At 38.0% G+C, this 24,626-nt stretch overlaps 2 protein-coding genes across 2 annotated transcripts in view; one reads left to right on the top strand and one right to left on the bottom strand.

Annotated features, from left to right (window-relative positions):
* LOC117371290 (corticotropin-releasing factor receptor 1-like) overlaps nucleotides 1–21,358 on the top strand; it is a 25,209-nt gene extending 3,851 nt beyond the window's left edge. Inside the window, exons 2-14 of the mRNA XM_033966939.2 lie at nucleotides 6,379–6,472; nucleotides 7,681–7,728; nucleotides 8,152–8,271; nucleotides 8,575–8,657; nucleotides 12,368–12,474; nucleotides 15,571–15,691; nucleotides 16,830–16,983; nucleotides 17,075–17,135; nucleotides 17,259–17,331; nucleotides 17,480–17,565; nucleotides 18,040–18,178; nucleotides 18,265–18,306; nucleotides 18,428–21,358. Of these exons, the coding sequence (XP_033822830.1) occupies nucleotides 6,379–6,472; nucleotides 7,681–7,728; nucleotides 8,152–8,271; nucleotides 8,575–8,657; nucleotides 12,368–12,474; nucleotides 15,571–15,691; nucleotides 16,830–16,983; nucleotides 17,075–17,135; nucleotides 17,259–17,331; nucleotides 17,480–17,565; nucleotides 18,040–18,178; nucleotides 18,265–18,306; nucleotides 18,428–18,568 (1,269 nt within the window). The 3' untranslated portion in view covers nucleotides 18,569–21,358. The remainder of the gene's footprint in view (nucleotides 1–6,378; nucleotides 6,473–7,680; nucleotides 7,729–8,151; nucleotides 8,272–8,574; nucleotides 8,658–12,367; nucleotides 12,475–15,570; nucleotides 15,692–16,829; nucleotides 16,984–17,074; nucleotides 17,136–17,258; nucleotides 17,332–17,479; nucleotides 17,566–18,039; nucleotides 18,179–18,264; nucleotides 18,307–18,427) is intronic.
* On the bottom strand, nucleotides 20,316–24,626 carry golt1a (golgi transport 1A). Its single transcript, XM_033966943.2, has 5 exons — nucleotides 24,553–24,626; nucleotides 24,269–24,360; nucleotides 22,819–22,997; nucleotides 20,461–20,524; nucleotides 20,316–20,390 (listed from the first exon to the last, which is right to left on the bottom strand). The coding sequence occupies exons 1-5, from the start codon at nucleotides 24,575–24,577 to the stop codon at nucleotides 20,361–20,363; spliced, it is 390 nt and encodes a 129-aa protein (XP_033822834.1). The 5' UTR covers nucleotides 24,578–24,626; the 3' UTR covers nucleotides 20,316–20,360.

The following is a 24,626-nucleotide window of genomic DNA, read 5'->3' as shown; positions in this document are numbered from 1 at the left end:
TGGATAGTTTATAGTGGATAGTGAATCATTCTAAAACTTTTCAGGGAAGTTGATTTCTGTCCTGTGAATGTGACTTTTTATAGTATCGATTGCTCTTCAAATGAGTATATAGTTTTGATACCAGTTTTAGTATTGATTAGCATCTGCTTTTCGATATTTTTGCCAACCATACATTCCCGTAAAGTGTGGTTTTGAGATGATGATTCATGTACAGGCATAGTTTTCGATAGATTACAAGGACAAGATCTGATTTGTCATCGAGAAGATTATAATTTAGCCCTCTACCTTTTTAATAATAATTCATTAAGCCATAATATGTATACAAGAGGTGTGTGAGTCATTCAGTTTTTCATAGTTTTTGCCCGTAAGGTCTCTCTCAAGAATAATTGCCCAGCCTCCCCCTGGGTTGTGTTAACACATGCAAGAGAGGTCCAGAGAAAGTGAAGGAGGAGGTTTAAGTTCATTCATTCATGTCAGGAGGGGCCTGCTGGCTACAGAATGGCAGCAGATTGAGTGGCAGTGTGTGTGGGAGTAGTGTATGACGCGTAACTTCTGCATCTCAAATTGCCGTGTTTTCAGCATAAAGCAGCCGCGGTGATGCCAATTACTGGTTCTCCTCCAGAGGGTCCCGAAAACCTCCTCATACATTATGGAGTTTATACTTCGTCACCCATTGTGCCGCACCCAAGGAAAATGCATTCATGAACTGCTGAACCATGTTACGATATTTTTTACAATGTTTATAGAAGTAGTGGATAGTATAACCAAAAAAGATAAATAGTTGTTTTGGAGATGTGCTAAACCTGAACGTGCATTTTGTCTATACTAAAACAATTTAAAAGGCTGCAAAAGGAAATGATGAAGAACAGTAAAAAAAAATATTTTTTATTGACTTTTTGTGTAATTAAAATTTCAAACTCAAGTTCAAAATCAAGGAATATACTCAATACTCAAGACCGATTAGTATCTGATTCTCTATATGTTTGACAACCCCAGATTGTAGTTGTCAACCAAGACACTTTTTACCACATAGAAGATTTTAAGGACATTTTACATCTCATTCTGTTCAGAAGTTCCTGTAGATCTTTCAATGCTGATGAATGTGTATGATCTCACGACTGAAGTGCAGCAGGGATAGAAGAATAAACTAAACTAAGACGATGGCAAATTCACAGCTGAAGTCTTCTCTATTCCCTGTGTCTCCTCAGTCTTCCATCAAGCTGAAAGCTTTCAGGAACAGGCACTGTTGGCCTAGTTTGACAGCATTATAGAGGATGTGAGCAGATATATTAAATGTCTGCTGCTCTAAAGTAAAGTGTGTTTTTATACACACTGATTTTCTGGGCTTTTTCTATTGATTTTATTCTGGAATCATCATTCAGGTTGTACTATTTTGCATTTGCTTACTTTGAATCATATTTTAGTGGCAAAACTTTTCTTCATTGAAATTAATGGGATTTACGCTTAACCAGAAGTAGTGTCACCAGAATGAAAGCACAGTTTGGTAGCATTTAGTGGCAAAAGTGGGTGGCACAGAATAAGGTCAATACTCGTGAGAATTCTCTGATGCTGTATTGTTTTGGCCTCAGCATTTTTACACCGAGGCACTATGTAAACATTGTGTCATTGTCTGCTGATCAGGGATGATTCAGAACAGCAAGAGTTTGATTGCCGATAATTATTGAAAAAATATATTTTCATTTTGAATAGTGATCAGGATCAAACATGAAAGGCTCTACATTACTGATCAGATCAAATTTCAAAAACATCAATACAGATACACTGCCAAGAACATCATAAAAAGTAAAGAAAAGAGCCATGGAACTCAATGAGCTGCTGGTTCACTATGGTAAATGCATCTACCACTCTATAGCATCAGAATACTTTTGAATGACTTAATTTTGTATTTGCCATCTTAAAACATTTGAATAGATGTAATTAGCAAATTGCAAATGTTGCAGTTTTTGAAACCAAAATTTCCTCCACAAACAACCTAACCCTGTAGCTTATATCTGTACAAACATGTTCTGAAATATGATTCTTCTATTAGTTTGTCAAGTGATATTTCAACCTTTTTGTCAGTTCTTCTGGATGATTTTAATCTGAATCATTTTATGAAATCATAAATCACAAATATCATCGCAATAGCAACGCTTGTCAAAAAAATTGCAATTAGATATTTTTTCCCAAATCGCTCAGCCCTCATGTAAATTCTATTAGTTGTGATGACAATTCTGAGCTCTATTAGTCTGCGTCAACATGACTTCCAGCAGTACCAAAGTATTAGCACAGGTTATAACAGCTAGCTTTTGAAGTACAACAACAGAAATAGAGTTAGCATCAAATTTCACATATGCATTACTTCCCACTGTGATTCATTCTAAGTGCCCACTGACATCAGCTATTATATAAATCATTCGCTCATATTTAATTACAAACGTGGGTGAATAAACTGCACTTCAGAGGTATTATCACAATAAACTTCACTTTAACTTGAATAATAATTAGAAATAATATACTATACTGGATACATTAGACCAGGGGTGGAAAATAACTAATTACAAATACTCACGCTATTATAATTGAGATGATTTTTGGGGTAATTGTACTTTTTGAGCAGATTTTTAAACCTGTACTTGTAATAGAGAGGGTAAGTAGAAGGAGAAGTACTTTCACTTGTATTTGAGTGTGTTATTAGCCATGTACTTTTACGTGAGTACACATTTTCACCACTCTTTCCACCGCTGCATTAGACTTAAAAGTGAGAGCCGGTTTATTCCTACATGAATAATTTCATTGATCGTCCATTAGTATGCTGCATGACTTCCTCACATTTTTCCTGTCCCTATTTGCCCTCATTAGAAAATCACAAAGTATTCTACAGGCAGTGGAATCAGACGGCTGCTTATGGGCTGACCTCAACATATTAAAGGTTATGTTCTTATTTACAAAGGAGTGAAAGAGTGAGACTGTATCGGTGAGTCAAATGGTAGCAGCTGTCAGTATATTTCAATAGGACATAACAGTGAGGTACACATCTGGGGTCTATTTATACTCCGCAACATCTGGGACCACCACTGGGAATGCTGTTGTGAGTTTCTGACCAGTTAGTGTCCTGCCACTGTATGTCCATTTTTAGTTCATCTGTTATTATGATTTGGTTTTCTTGTTTTGGAGATAGAGATGGAGATGGGGCAAAATACAATTTTCACAACAAAAGACTGGGTCCATGATAAGGCTGCAAAATGAATTGTGTTTGAAATTAAAATTTGAATGGTTGAAATTAGTCAATTGTAAAGACTGTAACTATGTAAATGCAAACAAGAAAATATCCTGTCTTATTCATAAAAAACTGCTCAATCTGTGCTGACCGTTAAATATGTTCTGAAATAAAAATGTGATTCTTGTATTAAATTATATGATAGTATTTCAGTCTTCTCTCAAATGTTAAGGAGTCTCAACATGTTTATGTGCACAAAATCCAACTATTTAAACATAAATTACAAATCCAATCATAATTCTAAAGTTTGTCAGAAATATTGATAGATATTTTGCCATAAGTTGTAATAAATAATTTGCACAGATCAGTTCACAATTGTCACCTCACATTTTGTCTTTCTGAAACATTTTTGTAGCACTGCTTTTAAGACCTACAGCTTCTCAAGACGTGCAACTCAGCAAAGTTAACCCTTTTTTGTCCACAGCAAATGTAAACACAAGGGAAATAAAATCTTATGAGTTCCACATGTGAGCACAACCACAATGTCCTCAAAAAGAGTATGAAGTGATATTTCTACTCTTTTGTGGTTAATTTTATGGTCCCCACATGTTGTGCTAAATTATTCTAGCATATTTAACAAATGATTTTGTTAAATATGCTGAAATGTGTTTATTTTTTGCATACCAAAAGGTGTTTGTTTTGTGCAATAGAAGTGTGATGGAACTAACAGTTAACAGTATCATGTATTTATCTAATAATGAACTGTTTAGTGTTCAAATCCAGGAGCTGTGGGTTATGAAAAACTCTCCTACAACAGCAGCTCATCTAGGCTCAATGTAACGCAGGAGTTAATTTGTTACATTATGAAGAACTGTTGTTTTTTTCATTACTGTTAAAAGTCATGTGACACTTTTGAAGTTTGTACTGTTATGCCACTGAGATATGAATGTCATGTTTATTGAAAACAACACAATAGACATGGTGCAAATTTTTCTTTTTAAATTTTCTCAAAATGCCAAATAATGTTTGGGTATTGGGCTTCACATGATTGACTTTTTTAGCAATATTTGGGTATTTCATTTGTCATGTGATCAATAAACTGCCCCCTACGATATATTTTTAATGGTAGTGTTAAAAGATATTCATACAGGGCACAAATGTAAAAATATAGTCTGCCTGTTTTGGGGATAAGGATGTTATTGAGGATGTTTTATTACAGTGTGTTAGTGTTTATTTAGAGTGGTCAGCCTTTCATCACATTTTAGACATGTTGGTTTAATGTTCTCATGCCCTTAACAAAGAGTGTGTAATAGTTATGTTTTTGCCACAGATGGGGCAGTCAGTGTAGCACTGACCCTGAGCTGGAGGTGTACATTGTACCAATCTGACATATTGATTGGTGTTACATAGAGATTAGTCGGACATGTGTTATGACAGAACAGAGAGACGTCCCAGTACATTTACATTACAGTGACACAATGGCTTAAATAAAGATCGATGACTACATCATACTGTGAAGAACAGTTCCCTTGGTGATTAATTAACTTTCAGCCTCATCTCAACAGTGGTATAGGGGTAATATATCCTCACCTCTATTTGTCATGATGACAGGCAGGCTATATCCCAAATGTGTTGTTATTGTAGTAACAGAAAAGTGTATTGTAGTATATCAGAAATGTTTAACTATTCAAATAATTGTCAGAACTTAGAAGCCAGCTTCCTTACTTTTTATGACTGATAAAAACTTGATGATTTAGACCAAATGAAATTCCAAGTGTGCACCTGGTTTAGTTTTAGTTGAGTCTAAATGTGCATAAATTATATCTTGTTGGTAAAACCTTATTCAATATACAATTAATTTTTTATCCTGTACTTTGAAGCTAGCACCTGGTCACTTCAATCATCATGAGCTTAGGCGGATGCTCATTTGCCTGCTTGTTAACAAGGAAAGCACAGCTGTGTAGATCTGTGCGCACGCCCCACATTTACATATCCTTTCACCATCAAGAACAGTGACTGGGTTTGAGTGCTTTTGGGACAGGGAGCATATAGCTAACAGGCTCTGATTCACAGCTATCCTCTTTGTGCAGCTAAACTAACATACATAGTCAGATGTGTGATGTGATGTGTTTTCCTAAACAGCATTGCCCTTATTAACTACTACGTGCACACTGCAATGAAACTCAATGTTTGTCATACCCTCATGCTCAAAATGTCCTGATCCGGTAGAACATTGGTCTCTGATCTCTGTTTGCAAAATAAACCTGCTCAGCAATAACTGCCTGGCATCGATCACACTTACGTAGTACGTTAATGGGTTGCTAATGATTACAGTTTGCGTTGTCTGAAGAAAGTAATTTGTAACAACACTTCTTGTTAGACAATCCTGATGTTTTCAAGGTTTGGAACTGGCAGGGCTTGTGAATGGGTTGGCATATGTAGTTGGTTTCTAAGCATCTAATTGGCTGTGAGATGTATGTATAACTATGTCTATGAAAATGTGCTGTTCCCCCTCTCTGTTGTTTAGAGGAAGATGAGAGGAGATGATTGAATGAAGGCATCCACGCTCATAGATGTGTCAGATGTGCTGATGCCAGATGCCTGCTCAGCTGCTCCTCTCTGCTCCACACTGCCAGCTGCTGCTCTGTATTCAGGGCAGGGGGGGGCATTGGGGGTCCAGATATAAACTTACATAGATATACTGTTGACTAAATGTTTTTTGTTTGTTTGGTTTTTTTAAATTACATGAACTATATGTGTATGTGAATGTTGATCTGAATGCATTTGAGGGGCTGTGCAGGTTTAAGAGAATGGTCACAACATTATTGACACTAAAAGATTATAGAGTGCATGCATATAGTTTCTAGTTTCTTCAAACCAAGGTGTTGTAAACATGCTGCATTTACATGTGGGAAACTACCTTTTGTAAAACCAGGACATACTTTCAATGGGGCAGTTCTGGGACAGTTAAACCAAGGCATACTGCGTACTGAGTACCTGAGTAATGAGTAATCCACCTGCAGATTTTACAAGTAGTTGTACTTGGGACAATAACTTAAAACACTAGAATTTGTCTTTTCTCCTCAGCCTGCAGTTTCTACTCTTCTAGCTCATGGTATTCTTGTGATATTCTTGTCCTAACACTGTCCTGTGTGCAGGTTCCTCTCCTCCTCCTGGTGCTGTCTCTGGGGGGAGTGTCTTGTCTGGACTTCAGCTGCGAGACCCTCCTCCTGATGGCCTCCAACCTCACAGGTCTGCCCCCTCTGCCCTTTTCACATATACTATTCATACAGTAGATTATAGTGCATTACCAGACATAAGGTTCCTTTTGCCTGCAGCAAAAGTGCAGCAGATAAAGTAATGCATGTTGACCTGGTTTTGGTTCATTCTCCGTGTGTTCTGGTTTTGTACATTGGCCATTGGTCCCGCTGGCACAGGGGTCCATACTGTTTCTAACATGTTGTCCATTAGCACAGGCCAAAGACTCAAATCTCTCATCTTCTAAATCTACAAGTTTATAAGCAACTGAAGCTGCTGGGGAAAGTAATTAAATATATCCAGCCATGAACTAACTTTCAATACACAGCAGCTGTCACTCAAAGAGCTCTTTATTTTTTTAGTGAATCACGATTTGATCTCTGTGCCAATAGTTTTGCATACACAAGCTGCTCCGTTACAATGAATGAATGCATCATAATTTGACTACTTCACTAAACACACCTCACTCACTACATGATTAATAATGAGCACACAGACAGACAAACTGTGTTTGCACCTATGCCATTGTCTCGTGCATCTTTCTGAGTGTCCCTGTGTTAAAGTGGGTTAGTGCTGCCCACAGCTGTAGCTTGTCTCTGGTGTTGCATATGACTCACTTCTCAACAACCTTTTGTTGAGCAGAAAAGTTTCATTCACAGTGGGAAGTCAACAACCAGTTAAAGAGAAGTCACCTTTAGAGACTATTCCATTTTGAACTGTGGTGCATTTGTGTACACGACTCACTGTAAATAAAAGTGAGTTTGGTCTCAGTAAATATGAATAAAGTGACCAGACTGTGTCAGACAGTGTTATACATTTATTTTCTGATCACAAGGACACATTTTAAGATGGATAATGTTTGCAACCAAATGGTGAAATTGAATTCTATTCCTTGTATGTTCGTGCAGTAGTAAAAGCTTTATTTGTGGCTTTCACTACTTGTTCTTGGCCTAAAGGAATTTTGAGGACATTGCTTGTTGAAACAATATTTTGAAATATGAAATGCCATGGCAACAGACCCAATTTATCTGAAACCTACATACGCATAGACCATTCTCTTTCAAAGTTTAATCACATATATTTTTAAAAGCTAGAGCTTTAGGACTTTTTTTAAATTCTAAATGTTAGGACCTGTACATTTGTGAAGATGTATGGCATGTTCTATCTGTCTCTCTGTGGACTAACTGTGCCTATGTTTGCAGTGAGGACAATGGTGTTCAACTTGACGTTGACCTTCACTAACACATCAGGTAAAAGATATTTCATTGTATTCTCTTATCATCAACTTCAGCCGTAGTCACCTTCATTTGAGCTCATTAAAATGTTCTTTGAACAAATTCAATACTGAAGTCTACACAATGGCAGCTGTATAAAAGATGGACAGTTGCCTTTGTTCAAGGTGGAACATTCCATTTTTTACTTTTTGTGTGACAAGATTGAAGGCAGTGTGTGGATGTGTGTGAAAGAGTGAGAGAGAGAATTACAGATAACACATCAAACATATTGTGCATGAGGTGCATGTGTTGAACACACATCAAACTAAATCATATCATTATTAGGAATGCATTCCTATACAGTCGCCAGTTTTCTGTATTAGAAATGCTTTCATTTGCAGTAACCACAGGTGCCAGCAGTGCTATTGAGGTTATTTACTGTACTGTATATGTGTGTAGGTCTGTTCTGTGACCTGTCAGTGGACAGAATAGGGACCTGCTGGCCCCGCAGTGCAGCTGGTGAAGTGGTCTCCAGGCCCTGTCCGGAACAGTTCAATGGGGTTCACTACAACACCACTGGTTTGTACTAAATACTCACACAGCAGCAATATACTACAATAAATTTGTAGTACAATTTCTTGTGAAATATCGACATAGTTCAGTGCAGCTAAACCTAGATACAGCTCGAATTTTGACTGACAGATTTCTTCTATGCATGATGATATATGTCACAGTTAAATTTGTCAAAATGTCAAGGGTTGAATCATGTTTCTGTCCAAATGTAAAATGTCAAATAATCAGATTGTATTATTCTTATTTAGCTTCAATTCCTGATGTAATATCAATTAGCAATGTGTATGACCTTTGACCCGTGTGTTTCAGATCGGGTCTACAGAGAGTGCCAGTCTAATGGAACCTGGGCCCCTCGAGGAAACTACAGCCAGTGCACTGAGATCATTCTCATGGTGAGTAGCTCGGACAATCACCAGCTGACCCAGTTAGTTAGTTCCACCTCAACACACAACAGTCTATCATCTCCATCGGACAGTTTATTAACTCAGTTGTCACAATCAATGGAGGGAAAAAATTCAAAAATCTGTTACAGACAACTTAGATCCCCATTTCCCATTTTGTGTTGGTGGTCAGTGATATTATTCTATATGCACAGTTTGATTGTAAGCCTGTATCTGTCTCCTCTGCTCTGACCATGGAGCACTTTTGGGCAGCAATTTTGAAAATGGTCTCTGATTCAGACATTTATGCCACAACAATCAAACCACATGCAGATGTCTCACAAATGTCTGTGTCTGAGTCTGTTTAACCTTCAAACATTTGACATTTTTCAAATCAGTGCTCAGTGGAAACAGGCAGGAGGATCATCTGCAGCAATGTAACATTAAAAACTTAAGGTGTGATTCCACATATTGTTTTATTCAATAATTTTCTGCACCTGTGGTGTGGACCACAACCACTAATTCACTTCACAACATAGAACAAATGACAATGAACAATGAACAATAGTGGTCCACATTGTGGTTCTCGGTTGTATTGATCATTCTAGGAAGAGTCATCTTCAAAGAAATATGAACACAGACCAAATTGGATGTATTGCTTCGGATGGAAAAATGTCCCAATATTCATTTTGAGAATTTAAGGATCTACTCCGAAGATGAATGAATGAATGAATATTGTTTATTTGAGCATAATAAAAACAAACAAAAACAAAAACAGTGTACACCCAGATCCCAAGTTTGTGCTCAAAAGGAGTAAGCCGAAGTAAAATACTTGTGTGCGCTTACCCCCCATATTTAACTAAATAACACCATTTAGATTACATTGCAGTGGCAAACCTTCACCAAACCTTCACCATCTGTGCGTGTGTATGTGTGTGTGTATGTATGTAGTGTGTACGTGTACAACATCCATACACATGCACACACACACCGGGTGTGCATGTGCATGTGTATGCAAGTAAAGTGTATGTGTGTATCATTCAAACACATGCACATACACACCGGGTGTGCATGTGCATGCATGTAATGTGTGCGCCTAATGTGTACGTAGAGTAAAGACTCGCTAAATTACAGTTCATACAAAGTACATTGCGGCAGTAGATAATGAATGAAGATGTTTTGATCCTTATGAAATGTATCTTGCTAGGTGTATTGTTTCACATAGTGTAGTGTTTTACTTAGTGTACATTAGTTTTATTCCTGTGTTTAAAGCCCACGATAGGTTTTGAGCCTCCTAAATGGCTGCTCAAATATGAATTAAATGAACCACAAGATGCCATGAGTGTCATAAAGCTGAGAACTCAAGGATGCTTCAAGAAAAGGGCTACTGAAGTGATTAGTCAGAGGATGCGATCTGCATCGAAAGATTAGTTCTAGTAAATAATTCTACTACATGTGAGCATCAGTGGGTTTTAATGAAGGGATCATTTATGTGAAAATAAGTTTTAGCAGAAAATCCTGAAGGAACAAAGTTGATAAGGTGAAGTCCAGCTCAGATCCCAGCTCTGAAAATGACTCAGTGTGAAGTGACAGCAATGCCGTGCTCTGTTGCCATGGAGACAGTGACTCAATAACAAATAAATAAATGAAGTGACAGATTGTGAGGAACACCAGCTGTGTATTCAGAGACCAGTGCCTTTAGACTGACAGGCCTTTAGTCACTAGTCTATACTTCTTAACTTTCTAAACATAACCTCATGTGTCTTTGAACTGCCCATAGGAGATAGATGGGGACTCACTCTTCGCCACACACAGACCCTGGTTTTAGTCTTCCTGGTTTGGTCCCAGTTGGAGCTTGTATTCAGAGAAAAAGTTCAGAAATTAGCATATCACATAAGCCCTGGGATTTAGTGTGACTGCACGCTGTCCAAAGTCACCCCCTTATCTTTATGCATTTAGCACACAAAACCAATGAATAATAAATAAGTTGGGTTTTATTATGTGTCATGCTTGTTAACATGCTCAGTACAAACGGGATCACACCTCATCAGAAAACAACAAATAAACAGCAGATGACAAAATATAAATATTTCATTCAAACATTTTACTGCTCAAGTTTGAATTGTCAAAAAGCAATGAGTTCTTCTATTTTTAAATGTATGTTTTGGCAGTTTGACTCCGTGAAATATAGTTCTAGGCTTGAAGGCTGTTTACCTTTTTCTGCTAACTCTGAAGCACAGTTGCTGTTGCCTTGGATCCAGAATGCACAGTTCTTCAATACAATACAAAAACATATCGCGAAAGACGTGCCTGGCAACAGTTCCTGCGCAATAATCATGTCATTGTGTTACATTGTTAAAAGCGTCTACTTGATGGTCTAGTATGAGCATTATTAAGGCAAGAATGTGAAGGTTTATAAGAATGTTTTCGTAGCACCTGCCACCTATCACTGTCCTTGAGTCCCCAATGGACCTAATCATTTAAATTACAGTGCAGTAGTATAGTGCAACTCATATCCTTCTTTGAATTTGAACATGTTTCCTTCAGATGCCCTGGTTTGGCTATGTAGCAAACGAATGACTTTTTCTGTATAATTCCATCTAACTCATATTTGATTGCGCGCTCCTTGTCAGTTATGTCAAATAACTACGGTGGAAAAACTGGCAACCACCCACTGTGCAATAGTGGGTGTGATATACAGAGACAGATTGTGCTTGCGAGCTTTTGAATAGTCTCAGTGTGAACAAATGCAATATATATCTCGCTTAATAGATTTAGAGCCATGGCTTACTGATTTCAGGCCCAGGAGGGACAGGATGAGCTGCTGTAGGTCAGTCTTTGTGACAATCAGCCCTCCTCTAAGTAAAGTACAGACCTGCAAATGTCTGAGCTCTGGGGCTTCATTTATCACAGCTCTCCTATTGGACCACTGCCAGTCCCGCTGTCCAATCACACTGAAGTCTCTGCCAGCGGGGGAAAGTCACGTGACCTAACATACGGACCTACTGTGGACCATCTGCACCGGGGCATTCAGGAAAGATCTAATAAAGAGATCAATGAAGTAGAAAGCATTGAGCACATGAATAGAAGAATTAACAAGAGGAGGAGGCTTTGTTAGAACTGTCCAATCCTCAGGGGACACACACCTCTCTACTCCGCACCTTCTGAAAGTTTTGGGGCAGCAGAAATTACCCAAGAATGAAACGTCAGCACAAAAATATCTTTGTTGTACCTTACTCAACACATTTAGAAGTGTGAACACATCTAAAATCACTATGTTTACAACCTAAGCAGATAAATACTGTTCGCAATGACTTTCACTTGCATACTTTCTCCCATCCACCCTCTAGGTCATCATCCCCAATATTACTTGTTGTTTTTTTTCTGTCCTATCCTTGTACTTGTAATAAGAGCTCTGCCAATCTAATTTGTTTACACCATACTATTTTTACAGGACCAGCGCTGTTAAAGTAATTAAGAGATGCTGTTTTTGGAAATGCTTATTTCTGATCATGTAGGCCCTACAATCTGTCTTGGTCAAGCACAGATAAAAGCTTTTCATTTACCTGCTTTTGGGACTTTAAAAACATATTTATTTGCTCTATCTCTCCTGTATCTCTCCTTCTCATCAACAACTTGTTTTTTTGATAAGAGTCATATGAGTATTTCATAGTACGTGTTTATCACTCCTACAGTGAGATTCTTCTGTGCTGTTCTTACAGAGGAAGAGCCATGTGCATTATCAAGTGGCTGTCATCATAAACTACTTGGGACACTGCATCTCCCTGGGTGCGCTGGTGCTAGCATTCACTCTTTTTATGCGACTTAGGTGAGAACTGACTCCTTTACACCTATGTGAATATACAAATGTTTTTACTGTTTGACTATGTGTTGCAATAATACAAGTAATACTCATCGTTTGACCAATTCTTCCAAGCCTAAAAAGTGGTTATTATTAGGTCATGTCAATTCAATTCATTTTATTTTTGTAATGCCCAAAATCTTCATGTTTTGGTTGATGGGGGAAACCGGAGTACCCGGAGGAAACCCATCCAGACACGTGGAAAAACATGCAAAACTCCACACAGAAAAGCCTGGGCGATTCGGGGATCGAACCAAACCTTCTTGTTGTGAGGCATGAGTGTTGCCACTCAGCCACCATGCTGCCTACACACAAAAACAAACAGGAAAATCAAACAACCGGAAAAATCAGACAAAACAAGAAAAATCGACCACGCGAGGAGGAGGGAGGGGGGGCGGAGGAGGGCCAGGCGAGGACGAGGAAGACCAGGTGAGGAGGAGGAGAGCCGGGCGAGGAGGATGAGAGCCAGGTGAGGAGGAGAGGGAGGCGGGTGGAGGAGGGCCAGGCGGGGAGGAGGAGAGCGTCCAGCTGTCATCGGGGCATCTGAAAGAGTTACACTCCACAGAGGGAGTGGGACAGGGGACAACATGTGAATAGCATTGCTGATGAGAAAATAGGACAAAGCAGAGGATAGTGCTCAGGTTGCCATACTTCCCCCAGCTAGTTATCTCCTACTGCAGCCTATCTTATCCCGGGTTTTAATGTCACTCCCTAACTCCCTCACTAAGTAACCTGGTCATAAGCTATACCGAAGAGGAAGGTTTTAAGCCTGGTCTTAAATACAGAGACTGTGGGGGCCTGTTTAACATCAGCAGGGAGTTGATTCCATAGCACAGGAGCTTGGTAACTGAATGCTCTCCCTCCCACTGTAATTTTGGACACTCTAGGAACCACTAATAGTCCTGCATTCTGAGAGCAGAGTGCTCTGTTTGGCTGGTACGGGACAATAGCATCTTGCAGATAGGATGGGGCCATACCGTTTAGGGTTTTGTATGTCAGGAGGAGGACTTTGAATTTGATTCTAAGCTCGACAGGAAGCCAGTGCAGATATTTTAGTACAGGACTGATGTGGTCTCTTCTTTTAGTTCCTGTTAGGACTCTGGCCGCTGCATTTTGGACCAACTGGAGGCTCCTTATAGTACTTTATAGTACTTTTGGGGCAGGCGGCGAGCAGAGAATTACAGTAATCAAGTCTGGAAGTAACAAATGCATGGATGAGTTTTCAGTATCGTTTTTAGGTAAAATATTTCTAATTTTAGTTATATTTCACAGGTGAAAGTATGTGGTTTTACAAGCTAGGTTTATATGGGCTGTGAATGAGAGATTTTGATCAAATAGGACTCCAAGATTTTTTACAGTAGGGCTAGAAGCTATATTCACATTGTCGAGTGAGATTATCTGGTCCGACAGAGAATCTCTTTGACCTTTGGGACCAATGACAATGACTGAGGATTTAAGAGCAGGTAATTCAAGGTCATCCAGGTTTTGATGTCCTTCACACAGGCACTGAGTTTATCTATTTGATCAGTCTGATTTGGTTTCATTGATAAGTACAGCTGAGTGTCATCAGCATAGCAGTGAAAATTAATGCAATTTTTTCTGATAATGTTACCCAATGGCAACATATACAGAGTAAATAGGATTGGACCAAGCACAGATCCTTGTGGAACTCCACAGGCTACTTTAGAACAGGGAGAGGTGCTCTGGTTTATACTAACAAACTGGTACCTATCTGATAGATAGGATTTAAACCATTTGAGGGCGGTCCCTCTGATTCCAATGTCACATTCTAACCTCTGCAGTAGAATGTTGTGATCAATGGTGTCAAACGCTGCACTGAGGTCCAGTAGGACCAGGACTGAAGCCAGCCCGTTATCAGCAGCTAGTAGTAAGTCATTTGTTACTTTAAGCAGTGCAGTCTCTGTGCTGTGGTGAGCTCTGAATCCAGATTGAAATTTTTCAAATATATTATTGTCCTGCAGGTGGCGGCAGAGCTGTTTCACCACCACTCGTTCTAGAATTTTTGAGAGGAAGGGAAGATTAGAGATAGGTCTATAGTTGGCTAGTTCATCAGGATTTAGGTTAGTTTTTTTCAAAAGGTGTTTAATCACAGCATACTAACGACATATTTATTATGTTATGGATGGAATCTATTATTAGGGGGAGGGCTTCTTTGGGGAGACTGATTGGAATAGGGTCGAGCATACAGGTTGATGGTTTGGACGACATGATGGCTGAGGTAATCTCCACCTCATCAACAGGAGTAAATTTATCTAATGTTATTAGAGGATCTATGTGGGATATTGGTATTACAGACTGGATTTGCTCAGAGCTGATTTTTGGAGTAGCTTTGTTGATTTTGTCTCTAATGGTTGTAATTTTGTAAACGAAGAATTGAAGAAAGTCATCACAACTAATGTTCGAGGGGATAAGAGACTCATTAGCAGTGTGGGAGTTTGTCAGCCTGGCTACAGTGCTGAACAGAAATCTGGGGTTATTTTTGTTTACTTCTATTAGATTTGAATAGTATCTGGTTCGGGCTTTCCGCAGAGCGGCCTTATAAGTGAGCAGGCACAGCTTCCATTCCTTCAGAGACTGCTCAGAGCGTGAGCGGCGCCAAAGCTTCTCTGTGCGTCTTACATGTTGTTTGAGTGTCCTGAGTGTCCTTGAGCTGTAACGTATACCATGGAACCGGACGTCTTGGTTTAATGCTTTTCTGTTTTAGCGGAGCTACAACATAGAGAGCAGATTTTAAGGTGAGCATTGTTCTGTCAACCAATTGATCAGTGACAATTGGATTAAAATAATTTTCATTGTCACATGACATATCTTTTAGTAACGGCTCAATAATTTCTTTAAACTCTGTAACCGATTTATCTGATAATGTTCTTTTCATTATAGTTTTTTTCTGCGGTGCTGGAATGTGTATGATATAAACCATGAAATCATGTTCTGGCTGAGCAGATAGAAAAAATAAACAGATTTTTGACCACCTCCAGTTGGTTTTATGGAGGCTTGCTCATAAATATCTCATATATTTCTTAACATTCCCTTTTGCCTCAGGAGCATCCGGTGCCTGAGGAACATCATTCACTGGAACCTCATTTCAGCATTTATCCTGAGGAATGCCACATGGTTCATTGTCCAGCTGACCATGTCCGCTACGGTCACAGACAGCAACCCGGTAAATATAGCAGTCTCTTAATGTCCGAAATTAGGCGCAACCTGAGACTTTAATGTGTAATATGGTGGTTCACATTGCGACACTAGCTCAAATGATAGAGCGTCCACTGATATGAAGGTTGAGAGTTCGAATCCCCTCAATTGGTAGAGAGTTTTGAAGCACTGACCCACAGTTTGAACTCCAATAGAGGCACACGGTCATTGTGTCCGTGGGCAAGACATGTAACCCACCTAGCCCATATGTGTCAAACAAAATGTGACCCTCCGCCTCATTTTATGTGGCTCTCAACAGGGTAAATTAAAGGTATGATGTCTTAAAATGTCATGTTTTATCAGGAGATACGCAGTTACACAGCCATATTTTTACATCTAGGCAAATACATGTGCAATATTTGTAACTTGAATACAAATACAGAAACAGCTAATTAAAAAGTTAAAAAAGTTGATTTATTTTATATCTGAGAGCAGCCATTTTGCTGATGTGGCCCTTGGTGAAAATGTGTTTGATAACCCTGACCTAGCCTGTCTGTTTTTATTTATTTGTTTATTTATTACTAGGAGCTCCATCAGCTACAATATGAACACACTAAATGCATATCCACTTAATACAATACTCTTTTTAGGACACTTTTATATTATTTTGTAGTTGGTTCAGACATTGCTCTTACCGTTCCTGCTCAGAGATTGACTTGAACAAGATTTTACGACAAATTTCAGTGATTTGTTTTGAAATGTGATTCTACCTCTAGAAATTACTACTGAAAGTATTTGAATTCAGTTTTGTAAAGTAAAGCTTTTTCCCATTCCGCATAAACATGAATAGTGTCTGGGCTTCAGAAACATTTATATAAACAAAAATGTGTTGTGTAAACTGGTGTGTGAATGTGTGAGGGTGTGGGTGTGGGCGAGTGGTTTCTTGATGTGCTTTTAGTGCCCAGTAGAGGTAGAAAAGTGCTGCCATTAGAAGCCATTGAGGGTCAAATGTTCACCTCAATGAGCAAGTGAGAAAGTGTGCACAAAGACATGTCCGAATTAGAGTTGTTTTTCTGTTTGATTTGTAGCTGTTTGTTGCCACTTCATCAGCAGATCTGTAAAATGTTTCCTTACGTCTCCTTTTCCCGTTGTGTGTGTGACCTCAGGTGTGGTGTCGACTGGTGACCTCAGCTTTTAACTACTTTCATGTGACCAATTTCTTCTGGATGTTTGGAGAAGGCTGTTACCTGCATACGGCTGTGGTGGTGACATACTCCACCGACAAGCTGCGGAGGTGGATGTTTCTGGCCATCGGATGGGGTAAAAACACCTCCATACCAGCCCGTACTGATACTTTTGTAATTCTTATACTTCTAATCATCATTTATACTTGTTTTTTGTTTCAACACAGGAATCCCACTGCCCATCATTGTGGCCTGGGCTTTTGGGAAGCTTTACTATGACGATGAAAAGTGAGTTGCATAATCCTAGAATAACCGATAAACTCTTTTCTAAATCTGTTAATTATCACGTGTTATTGTTATTCCACAATGTAATGCATGTAAATGTAAAAAAAACTGTAAGTGTATTTCCAGGTGCTGGTTTGGAAAAAAGCCTGGTGTATACACAGACTACATCTACCAAGGCCCAATGATCCTAGTTTTGTTGGTAAGAGTTAATGTACACACTTTGAAGTAATTCCAGATTTCCTTTTTACTGCATGTCTGGACCTTTTTTATGTTGATTCCATTCACATTGTACATTCATTTTGAGAAACTAACAATGAAGAGTCTTTTTAAAACTTTTTTTTCTACAGATTAATTTTGTATTCCTGTTCAATATTGTGAGGATTTTGATGACAAAGCTCAGAGCGTCCACAACCACTGAGACAATACAATACAGGTACATTTTCCTTAAATAAACACCTTTCACGTGGGGTGCCGTGTTTATTTTACAGACCTACATTTAAACCTCCATTGTGTAACTTTTTAGCTATAAAAATATTTTCATTTTGGATATTTTTATTGCAATGAAAAAGGTAGAAAAACATAAGCAGGCTTGCATCTCCACAAACCTGTCTTTATGGAAGTGCTATTCCTTTTGGCTATGATATTCTACAGTATGGCATAAAATAGAATGTATGGTTTTAACTTTCTATTGCCATGGAATTATGCAGGTGATGTGCAACTTCCAGAAAGTTACGCGGTATTACTTTAAGTTGAAGTTCTTTCATTACTATTTTAAGAGGATACATGGCTTGCATTCAAACTTTTAAAAGGGGTCTACACAATTTTCAGGAACCACTACAGGACACATAATGCCAGACAGTACTTAAATTGAATAATGATCTGTTTGTGATTTGTTCATGGTTCACAGAAAAGCAGTTAAAGCGACTCTGGTGCTGCTACCTCTGCTGGGCATCACTTACATGCTGTTCTTTGTGAATCCTGGAGGAGAGGACCAGCTGAGTCATATTGTCTTCATCTACTTCAACTCTTTCCTGGAGTCTTTCCAGGTAAAAGACACACCCATAGCATTTTTTTTCTGGGAATAATAATCCAAATGTACATCTAAAAGTGTATGTTTGCTCTCTTCCCTCAGGGGTTCTTTGTATCCGTGTTTTATTGCTTCCTGAACAGTGAGGTAAGATTAATCATATCATGTATCACAAACACATCTTTATAATGTAAATTTGTACACATACGCTTCATTCCTTAATATTTCCAAGAGCTTTCAGGGTTTATTTAGTTGTCTTGTATCCCAGGTACGGTCGGCTGTGAGGAAGCGCTGGCTCCGGTGGCAGGACCAAAATTCCATGCGGAGTAGAACCATGAGGGCCACATCCATCCCTACTTCTCCCAGCCGAGGGTCTTTCCACAGTATCAAGCAAACCTCTCATCTCTGACATTAGCTTCATGTACCCAAACTTTCCTAAAGGTGCACTTTAACTTCACTGGTGTGGGGTTCCACTACCCGCTATCTCCATGGAAATGTTATTGCTTTGCCTGGAAAGTTGCAGAGTATGACATTAAACCAATCTGTCTCGCATTTATTTAATTACAGGTGCATTTTTTTTGCTGATCAGTACTATAAAAACAGTGTTCTTACTGTGAGTGGGTTCACCTCGCCACAGATCAGACCTGTAAATTGGGCTGGTTTGCGTTTGCCCATGAAGAGAGATTAGTTTAAAGTCACACTGTGGAACATTCTAGTTCAAGCAATAACAGATCCCATATATATTATTCAAATTATTTAGAACACATCTCCACCCTCTACCAGAAAAGTTACATAGTGCAACTTTAAACAACAATGTTATTTACAACTGGACGAGCCTTAAGTCTTACTGGATCTTTATTTATGTTTGTACTTTTCAACTCTGAGGCATCCCTGTTTCAATGTGAATGATGTCCTGTGTGATCAGTCCTGTTTAAACTGTATATATGTAACTATGTGTCACACCATTTGCCTCCATGCACTGCTTCTGACAGTATAGTGTATATATATAATGATATATATAATGGCCTGGAGCCTGTACAGGTGTACATTTCTTTTGACTGAATATGAAACAACTAGTATAGATGGTACTTTTAGATACAGGTGTTGTAATATAAGTGTAGTTAACTAATGCACTGTATTTGGGTCAAAGAATGAAAATGTTACGGCCCGTGTGTGTTACCATCTCTATTTTTGTGTTATATTTGGGGACCAGGTTTGCCTACATTTGTGTTGGCTTGCAGTTGCACTTCTCAGTTCAGGGAATAATATAAGTCAACCAGACTAATGGACTATGTGTACTTTGTATTTTAGCGCTGTGTTCCTCTTGTGTCTTGTTGTACTGTTTACAAGTGAGGAATGTTATGGAAACCTTTGTTATACTGGTATACAGTACAAAACACAGCTGTGGTATAGAGCCTAGTTGCTTAGATACATGTTTTTAGTGTACGATATCTGTAGGGTTGATATAAATATTTGTATTATGCATTCAAAGTTATTCTGAGCTGCAATCTAATAAGATGTTAATGTGCTCTGGCACTTACTCAGGAATTACAGGGAATAATGACATTCATAACATGCACAGCTGATAAGAATTACAAAAGCATGGTAAAACAAACAAGTTCATAACCAAATTTAACTTTTTGTATAGAAAATGTATTAGAGGAAAATGTCTGAAAAGGTAAAGTTCTCTTTGCCAAACTCATCACCAGCTCTACTCATATTTATTTTGATGTAGATTATAATTCATTCAGTCATTCATTGTGAAAAAAGATGTTTATTGTGCCATTTATTAAAACTAATATTCTTTAAATATAAGAATAAAATAGAAATGTTCTGGTGTAAAGTGTCACTGAAATGATCACAAATGCATCCACAAATGCATCACTATCAGTGTCTTTCCTCTGCTAAAAACTCAGTATTTGTTGAATTAGCTGAGGCATTTTTTTATTTACTTGCTTAGACATCTCTCACACAAACGCTTGAAATAATATATGATAACAAAGCCTCATAGTTAAAACAAAATGCATTATATATATAAAAAATACAACATTAAATACATAAATTTTGAGTCTGGGATTTGCTGTTCTGTCTGTGGCCATTTAAAACTAATAACAATAACAAAGAGAATGTTTCTAACTCTACTAGCTTTTACAGTACATGTTATATTGATAAACCTACTATACTCCTATACGCCCCGATCATCAGACCATCGATGAGCTGCCTGAGACCCACTGGAACACAGTTAAACAGGGCTCAAATTTCAGGACAAATGTTCCAAACAGTTATTTCACATAAACTCACCGAACTGAGGAATGGTAAATTTACAGCTGACAGCACAAAACTCAACGCTACAGGGAAGAAGGACCTGCAGAAACAAAAGGAGCGCTAGTCAATACAGCAGCAGCTCATTAGGGAAACAAAAACAGATTTGATTTGTCTGTTGATTTGATTAACTGCATAATACATGAACAATTAAATAATGTGAATATTTAAATCAGCAATCTACTGTGTGATACTTTACGCAACAAGAGTTTTCTGTTCTTATGTTTTAACTTCTCTTAAAATGATGTATGCATTATGTTGAAGGCAGACGAGTATTGAAATGATTTATATAACACCTGATCAAAGAGTTTTTCTCTCCACAGTTACTTTCAGTTTTATATGGTACTCAACATCTGTAGTAAGTTTATTGTTTTACTAGGAATTGCATATTTTTGGCCATGACCTGTACTTTTGTGACGCATGAGTACAGGTAAATGTCAGATTATCAAACCAGGATGTCTGCTGTAATACATAACATTGTTTAGAATATAAAATGGTTATGAAAACATGTTGTTCTACACTTCAGGTTTGTTTTGTTTGTCATGGCAGCAATTCAAAAGAGCAAATCTTGACAACAACAAAAAGAGGAATTCATTGCTAATTAAGATGATAGTCAAAGCCACACAGTAGGCCTATATAATTTGGAGGGTGAAAGGGAGTGTAACTAAAACAAAAGCACAATGCAGAAGTGCATGTGTCATGTAATTAATGATTTAAAATAATTGGTTTGTTGGTTAACATGTCACGCAAGCTGCCCCTGGTGAATGAATGTGAGTAATTACTATATCTCTTGTGGCATATTAAACGTTAAGTGTTTGTCAAGGGTGTAGTAGCTGGGATGAGCTCCAGTCACTCACTATCTACCACATAATACAAACTAATTAAGTAAGTAAATTCATATTATGGATTTAAGATTGTGGTCGATCCAAACAGCAGATAAACTGAACTTGTACTGTGAACTAAGACCTATTTTTATACCGTTTTTGTTCTTGTTTGTTTTTGTTTTTGTTTTTACTTTTTAGTATTAAAGCTACCATCTGTAAGTAGAGCGGGCGGCCTGGTCTCGTTAACACCACTAGATCATATACACATCACTTCTGTCTGATAGTGTGGCCGCTTTGACCTGACAGAAGAAGAGCAGAGGGCACAGGTGAGTCTCAACAAAGGCCAGGTGAGGGGAGGGGGAACAGGTTTCACATCTGCCATCTACTGTTTAACAAAAAAATCTAATAAACTTACAGATGGTAGTTTTAAGCATATTTTACAGCCACAATTATTTTATTATTAAAGTGTTATTAATAATGATGTGACGTTCATGAACAAGTCGGGTCTTTTGAATGCTTTTCCTTAGTATGAACGATTGGATCTGGATCTCATTTTTTGAAAGAACCAAAATTTTTTCATTCCAATTTGTATGCATTTTTACACTGATTAACACTGAACGAGCACAACAATTAGCTCAGAAACAGACCAGGCAACACAAGTGAGAAATTTGTGCAGAAAAAACATGTTTCATAACATAATAACAGTTAGTTTATTATTATTATTATTATTATTATTATTATTATTATTATTATTATTATTATTATTATTATTATTATTATTATTATTATTATTGTAGCGCAACATTTTATTTAGAATTTTATCATTCCAAAAGGGAAACACACTGCTACGCTCAGTTTGAACCATTTTAAACACATCTGAGCCTTGGTAGTTTCTCTCTGTGATTAGTTTGTAGATAAAATGAGTTCTCAAATTTGCTTCTGTCATATAAATAAAAAGTAAAAGAGTCAAGCTTTTGAACAACTTTTTAAAATGAATGCAACCAAAAGATTTGGATCCCACAAAAGAGCTGAAAGTCCCATCACTAGTTATTAAAGTGTAAAAAAAAGGGGCCAGTATCTCATTTTAATTTCTTCTGGTAGAGATGGATTGCCTTTATAAAGTGCAGTGTATTATAGATAATTGAGGAAAAAGAAACTGACAGACATAAGCTATGCACTTAATAAAGCATTTTGTTGGGTAATAACTAATAGAGAAGTAATTTGTTCTCATCGAATCAGGAACATGTTGGTTAAGAATCATAGGAAACAACTGCCTGACACTGTGCCACACAGTAAGAGTAACAGTAACATAAGACTGGCCACACAGTAAGAGTAAGAGTAACATAAGACTGGCCCAGACAGTTGTTTTTGTGTCATGATGCATTATCACACTGTTTGAAAGAACTAAGTAGATAGGGCGACAGTTCAGACTCAAACATGTTTGTCCTTCATGGTTAAAAATCAGATACATGCCCTTTAATCAATGATCTTCACACTGATTACAATCCCCTACCTGAATAAAAGCACAAAGCCATAACATTCAGCGACCATGCCAATGATGGGCCAGCGGCAGAGCACCAGAGTGACCCCTCCCAAAAAGAAGAACGAGCCCCTAAACTTGTGTCTCTGGAAGAAGAAGTGTGCTGTTCTTCTTAAGCCTGTGATGAAAGTCAGCCCGCACAGAAACAGGATCTGCATCGACAACAGGAGCAATTTAACCATCACAGTTTTCACACAGTACCACATAAACAAAAACATGTCTCAAAAAAAGTGCTAGGGGTGAAGGGACCTATATTACACAGAAGTGACTCTGTTGTTACCTGGTCAAAATCATACCTGGAGTTGTGTTTCGTTTCATTCACACATGTTTGAGTAATCCTTTATTATTAGTCTCTTTACATCCACCAAGCTGAAAATGCTGTGTTGCACCTTGTGATGTCATGAAGCAGTAATTTTCAAGTTAACAGCACCCTTTATCTAGGGCTGAAATCATCCAAATGATTCTACTGAAGATGTATGACATGACATCACCAGGTGGAACAGCATTTTCTGTCTGAGAGAAGAACACAGTCTAAATATGCAGGGTTTGTGTGTTAAACATGTGTGTATGTTATTTATTTATTTATATATTTATTTGACAGGGACAATGCAATCTGACGTAGTTACAACATGAACATTACAGCTGATGTGATCCATATAGAGTTTATAGCAAGAGCTAATTCTCAACTCCCGTCCCTGGTTGGGCTTCTCCACAATTCACCAATATGCACAGCATATTAAAACACCTGCCCCTTAAAATAGCTACATCAGTGCCCAAATATACATTCAACACTCACACGTTCTCTCACTCACCAACTGTCATACTACTTATTTACAAGTGGGTACAGTTTTGACTCATTTTCAGCCAGTTCTTAACCCTAGAGGTGAACATTTTCAACTCAGAAATGTTTTTAAATGTTTCAATGTTTTATGAAACAAAACACATCTCCATAGGCCCTTTAAACAATGGACAATTCAATCAAAAGGCCCACAGGGTTGCCAGATTCTTTTGTTAAAACTAATTAGTCCTCATCTTAGAAGGGCTCTTTTTGGTCTGAATTATGACAACAAAAATGCTAACTGTATCTACGAAAATTAGTTCAGTTTGAAAAAAAAAATGCTTTTAGACGAGGACTGTGCCCGTTCAGATGATTCAGAGAGTGGACTGTGTCATGAGTCAGAGTCCACCTTCTGCTCTGAGCTTATCAGAGCCTTCTCTCCTCACACACGATTACACCAATGAATGGAACATTTCTTAATCTATTCACAAACCTACGGGCGCCAAACTATAGATTAAAATGGATCAGGACATGAGCCATAAATCATCTAAATTTACAACAAATGTAAGCTTTTTAAAGTTTTCTTGGCACACTGCCTCACCTCATACAAACAAGATAGTAATGGATGTTTTTGTCAAGACTTACATTTCCAAATGCCAACAGAACAGAATCAAAGTACAGCAGGACTCCAAAGAGAAGAAAGAACAAGCCAAATCCCATCAAACCAACGCCTATCTCTGCAAAACCATATTAAACATACAGAATATATACATCATTGATGACTGTCATTCATTAATATTCCACGTGTACAGAAATATCGTCCTATTTGAATAACTGAGTCAGCACAAGGTTAATAACTTCACATATGGTCCTTTCATGTCCCATGTAGAACACATTTATTATATTAAAAACAAAACAAGAGCACTTACTCTGAAACTCAGTGATGGCCACCATGTTGAAGTCCAGCTGACATCTGGCTGTGTCATGTGACCTTTGTGCTGTT

This window comes from Periophthalmus magnuspinnatus, chromosome 5 (genome assembly GCF_009829125.3).
Source record: "Periophthalmus magnuspinnatus isolate fPerMag1 chromosome 5, fPerMag1.2.pri, whole genome shotgun sequence".
NCBI lineage: Eukaryota > Metazoa > Chordata > Actinopteri > Gobiiformes > Gobiidae > Periophthalmus > Periophthalmus magnuspinnatus.
The sequence above is the reverse complement of the archived record's forward strand: the minus strand, read 5'-3'. Positions and strand labels throughout refer to the sequence as shown.